We start from the raw sequence: 4,616 nt of genomic DNA, 5'->3' as shown, positions 1-4,616 counted from the left end.
TCCTTTCTGGCAAAGAGATATCCTCTGTGGAGGCCTCTGTGTGTGGGTTCGGGTTCACTCGGAGAAGCTGATAACAACATAATGGCTGGTTGATCTCTAAAAGATTGGACTGTAAAGACAGATAGGTTGTCTGCATTGAGACCATGCTACGTACACTGCACAACTACCCAGACAACACAGACCATCACAATTTGCACATCTGAACATCAAAATAAACAGTGTAAATAACTCCACTCTGTCATTAAAAAGTCATCATCAAAAGCACATTTATTTAAGTGTCATGAAGACATTTTGTTAAACTGAACTACATGCATACCTATTCCTGCATAAATATAGATGGAAACTGACAGGCTGCTTGTTTGTGAAAGAAATTCTTATAAGACGATGCCTACAATAATATTAATATAGTGAAATGAACTTCATAATGCATTTCATGCTAATTCGAAATGTTGGGAAGTTATAAGAAACATTAATGAAGATTTTCACAGTCAAGAAACTTTGACTGATCAAATGTATAAATAACAAGAACAAGGAGATTTTGGTTCACACATCGGTGTTCTTCAGGTGGCTGCCTGATTCTGTCAGCCAGGCTTGAGTTCTGTCAGTGATAGGTCAGTACTGTCTGCAGGTCTGTCAGTGATAGGTCAGTACTGTGTGAAAGTCTGTCAGTGATAGGCGAGTGCTGTCTGCAGGTCTGTCAGTACTCCCCTCCCTCGTATCTGAAGGGGTGAGTCACCCGGTCAGGGTAGCTGGTTGAGTAGCTGCTGTATCTGTAGCCTTCGAAGCTGTCCGGACGCTCTACCTTGGCAGGCAGAGGCAAGGCCTCTGGCTGATATGAGAGGGCAGACTTGATGACGCCAGAGTCCTCAGAGTAGGATGTCTGGTTGGCATCATCCAACAGGGAGCTGCATGCTGGCAGCAGGTTGGGTTTGGGGCAGGGCTGGTAGGACACCTTGGTGGTGGTTGTGATGATGGTCTGCAGGGCAGCAGGGGAGCCGGGTGCTGGCCCCGGGTAGCGGCAGGGGTACTCAGGGTTGTAGTAGTGGTGGTCATAATCACCTCGCTCTCCATAGGGAGTGCCTTTCCCCAACAGAGGCTTCCAGCCATGGTGCTTGCTGGGGGGGGCATCATAGCTGCTGCTGGGGTGGGGTGTGGAGCTGGACACCAGGCCTGGGGTGGGCTTGCCAGGCTCAGAGCTCTCAGGCTGGGGGCTGCTGGGGTCCTTGTTGTAGAGGGGTGTGTAGGAGCCTGAGCCCAGGTACCCCGGTACAGCAAAGTCATAACCACAGGAGGGGCGAGGCATGTACAGTCGGTGGTTGGCCGGCTTCTGCAGCATGGGTGGGGTCTCCCCCATGGCACTATGGGAGTCGTAGGCAAACTTGTATGGCTCAGGGCTCTGGAATGGGGCATAGTGCTGAGTTTGCAGGGGGAAGTTAGACTCAGCAATGATGCTGAAGCGCTCAGGACCTTCCATACAGGACAGCGGATGCAGATTGGCGAACGGACCAGTCATTTCAGGGAACCTCTGAAACAGAGTAGCAAATGTGTGCGTGTGTGAGAAATGCATATATTTGGTAGTGCTGTGCATCTTACAGTGCTGTGTCACTGTACAGAGAGCTGATAACTGAGCGCTAACCTCTGGCTCCACCAGCCGTCTCTTCTGAGAGAAGTGAGGAGAGGACATCCTTCTCTTAACAGCACTCCTCCTGGCCTCCGTCTCAGACTTGCTCTCTGGCCTTGGGTGGTCATGGACACCTTTAGCCTTCAGGCACAGACACACACACACACACAATTCAGAAAAAAAAACTTGTGTTTAGCATCCCCTACATTTCTGACATTGTGACCATAGAAATGCACAGCAAATGGCTCACTATTACCAATAACAGATCAGCACAAGAACTACTGACTTTAATATTACAAATTAAAAAATGGTCATTTATCATCATTGCCACTAATATATCTAATAAAGTAATTACTACCTTATAGCACCATATACATTATTTGTATTCTCCTAAAATGTGATGTGCTTGTGAGATGCACATTTTACGGAAATATTATGTTTCCTTCATTAAATGTTTATTATAAATGTAACCTATAATTTATTTGAAATTGCTTAATATTTATATAAAGTATTCTATTCATGAAAACAGTCTACAAATGTGTCTAGTCGACATAAATCTGACAAATCCAACCTGGAAAAATATAGATTTTCCGTCCACTCGCCAGAAGTTGGTGACTGGGTAACCGCTGTGTCCGCGACAAGGTAGCAGCTCCAGTCCAGAGCTACAACTAGGACATAGCTTCTCTGAAAGACACAATTACACTGACTTGGCTATCGTGTAAAACAGTTTAGTGTATCTAACATTATTACCTTAACCGTACTCCTCATAAAATAATAATTTATACATACATTTTTAGCCGATAATTTAAACTCCAAAAACTATTATTACAGAAATTAATTTGCAATAGATTATGATGTTCACTTAGACCTAAGTAGGCTGATCTTGGGCAAGCCAGTTGCCTATTCCAAATTTGCCAATATTTCCTCAAGAGACTGTTGCTTTAAGTAAAGTACTTAAAAACAATAGCCTTCGTATTTGATTTTTAAACAGGCTACTGTCAAATTTGACCTAATATAATTGACAAGCTCAAAAATACATAGGCCTATTGGAAAGCTATTTCAAGGAGAGGTATTTCATTTTTCCAACCTAGGCTACAGCAGACAATCTGTGGCATATATATAGAGATAGGCTATGTGACGTATAATCACAAATGGTTTAGCATGCAATCATTTACTCTGTTGTTTTTGTCGTGCTTTATCACAGATAGCCGGTCTCAGTTGCAGTTTGCTTCCATCCGCCAGCGTGCAGTTCCGTGAACACACTACGACGCCGAGGCAAGATTTCTTAAGAATCTGACAGTTGTGGTTGTTGGTATTGCGCATTGCCCATCCGCTCAGGTGCCGCTGAGCGTTCTTATCCTCGCCATTGTAGATGTAACGAACATACCCATCCGTCCATTCCTGAAAAGCGTCAAACTGCTTGGTATCCTGCAACAACATTTACAAAATGTAGTTTAAATACAAAAACACCTCATCTGACTTTAGGGGATTAACTGTAATATGTGATTTGTAGGCCTATCGTCCAGGCTATTTATTACTTATAAGGCCTAAAAAGCCTTCATTTAAAAAGGTCTAAATGACATCTCAATAGGCTATAGCCTACATTTTAGTCATTTAGTCATTTAGCAGACGCTCTTATCCTACATTTTGTTCTATTGTTATTATATTGAGAAAGCCATTTGTTAAGTGTGTGAGAAATGAAACAAAACTGACCATAACCTTAATAAATACAGCAACAACACTACCTTTTGTTTGGTGCTAATTACCCGAATTCGAGGTAAAGTTATTAATTGTTCGATTGTACTTCGTTGTTGACATTCTGAAATTCCGCAAAAGTGTCGTTCGCAATTAACGAGAATGGTTTTCTCGTGGTTTTCCCGTAGTAGCCTAATTTGCCTTTCGAGAATAAGACCGTGTTAGAAAGTCATAATGGTCACTTTACCTGAGGCAATTTTGGGTCGTTAATATCCCAGGTTAACTTCATACCGAAGGAGCAGACACAGTCAGGGTCATCAAACTGATCCGACGATTTTGACATTGTGAAGATTCTCAACAATTTGACGCTCTTGTAGGCAACCATCAAGGCCACGGCACCTCAGTCGCGCAAAACGGGAAACATTTCTCTAAATACAACAGTTTTGGCGACTGTACTTATTAAAGTAAACAGCCTTTAGGCCTATACCGTAAATAATGATTAATTTGTATGATTATAGTTCTATTTGCGGCTTTTATCCAAGCGTACGTTGCTTGCGTCCAGAGCAGAGGTCCCGCTGAGCCAGGAGTCTTCTGGTAATGACAGCAGGTGAGGCTACAGCGCGCGTGTAAGAGGCAGGTACTCCCGATACTAACCCTAACCAGCACGCACGCTCTCACTGCCTTTGACCTGTGACACTGACCCACACTTAGGCTACGTCCGTTATTTGTGCAAGAAAACCAATAACCAAAAAAAAGTCCCAAACAAGCATTAACAATTAATTGACTCACTCTACCACATGTAGGCTATTCATGTTTTTGAGCCAAACCTAAATGCAGGGCCACCAATAAAACTTGGGAAAACATCCCCGTTATTCTGATGGTGTTGCACTTTTGACTAGAGAATCACAAGTAATGCCAATTTAAAACCTGCTTGAGTGGAACAATTTGATCACTAGCACATACGTCAGCAAAAAAGTATGTGAAAATATGAGAAGGTGAAATAAACACGTTTAACGGCTACAAAGACGCCCGTTATCAGGCAATCTGCCAAGTCATCAGCGGTGTTGTGTGTAAACCTGAAGCACACTGACGTGTAGCCATCACAACTGGACGGCCCAACAACAAACACTAGGCTACATTAATCACGACAATGGGCTCGGTCATTTACACAAACTTCATATTCAATTCGTTTTATTATAAAAATAATTATTTGAAAGATACATTTAGGGTTGCAATGCCGCGTGGATTATACACATGACGGTGTCTAGACGTTCGTTTGTATCATGACTGACACAAACGA

The 4,616-nt window shown here is 43.0% G+C and overlaps 1 protein-coding gene across 1 annotated transcript; it reads right to left on the bottom strand.

The window, feature by feature from the left end:
- Positions 1-248: 248 nt before the first annotated feature.
- gcm2 (glial cells missing transcription factor 2) lies at positions 249-4,209 on the bottom strand. Its single transcript, XM_067251901.1, has 6 exons — positions 3,564-4,209; positions 2,797-3,049; positions 2,193-2,305; positions 1,637-1,762; positions 349-1,525; positions 249-316 (listed from the first exon to the last, which is right to left on the bottom strand). Exons 1-5 carry the CDS (start codon positions 3,699-3,701, stop codon positions 698-700), a joined length of 1,458 nt encoding a protein of 485 aa, XP_067108002.1. The 5' UTR covers positions 3,702-4,209; the 3' UTR covers positions 249-316; positions 349-697.
- Between the last annotated feature and the right edge of the window lie 407 nt (positions 4,210-4,616).

Source organism: Osmerus mordax, chromosome 15 (genome assembly GCF_038355195.1).
Source record: "Osmerus mordax isolate fOsmMor3 chromosome 15, fOsmMor3.pri, whole genome shotgun sequence".
NCBI lineage: Eukaryota > Metazoa > Chordata > Actinopteri > Osmeriformes > Osmeridae > Osmerus > Osmerus mordax.
Note: the sequence above shows the minus strand (reverse complement) of the source record. Positions and strands in the feature narration are given on the sequence as shown.

What these genes read in the sequence shown, in the direction of transcription:
- gcm2 (XM_067251901.1), bottom strand. Translation starts at nt 3,701, where the DNA reads ATGGTTGCCTACAAGAGCGTCAAATTGTTGAGAATCTTCACAATGTCA. An exon ending in ACGACCCAAAATTGCCTCAG is followed by an intron (nt 3,050 to 3,563) that starts GTAAAGTGACCA and finishes ATGTTGTTGCAG; the next exon opens with GATACCAAGCAGTTTGACGC. An exon ending in GACGGCTGGTGGAGCCAGAG is followed by an intron (nt 1,526 to 1,636) that starts GTTAGCGCTCAG and finishes ACTCTGTTTCAG; the next exon opens with AGGTTCCCTGAAATGACTGG.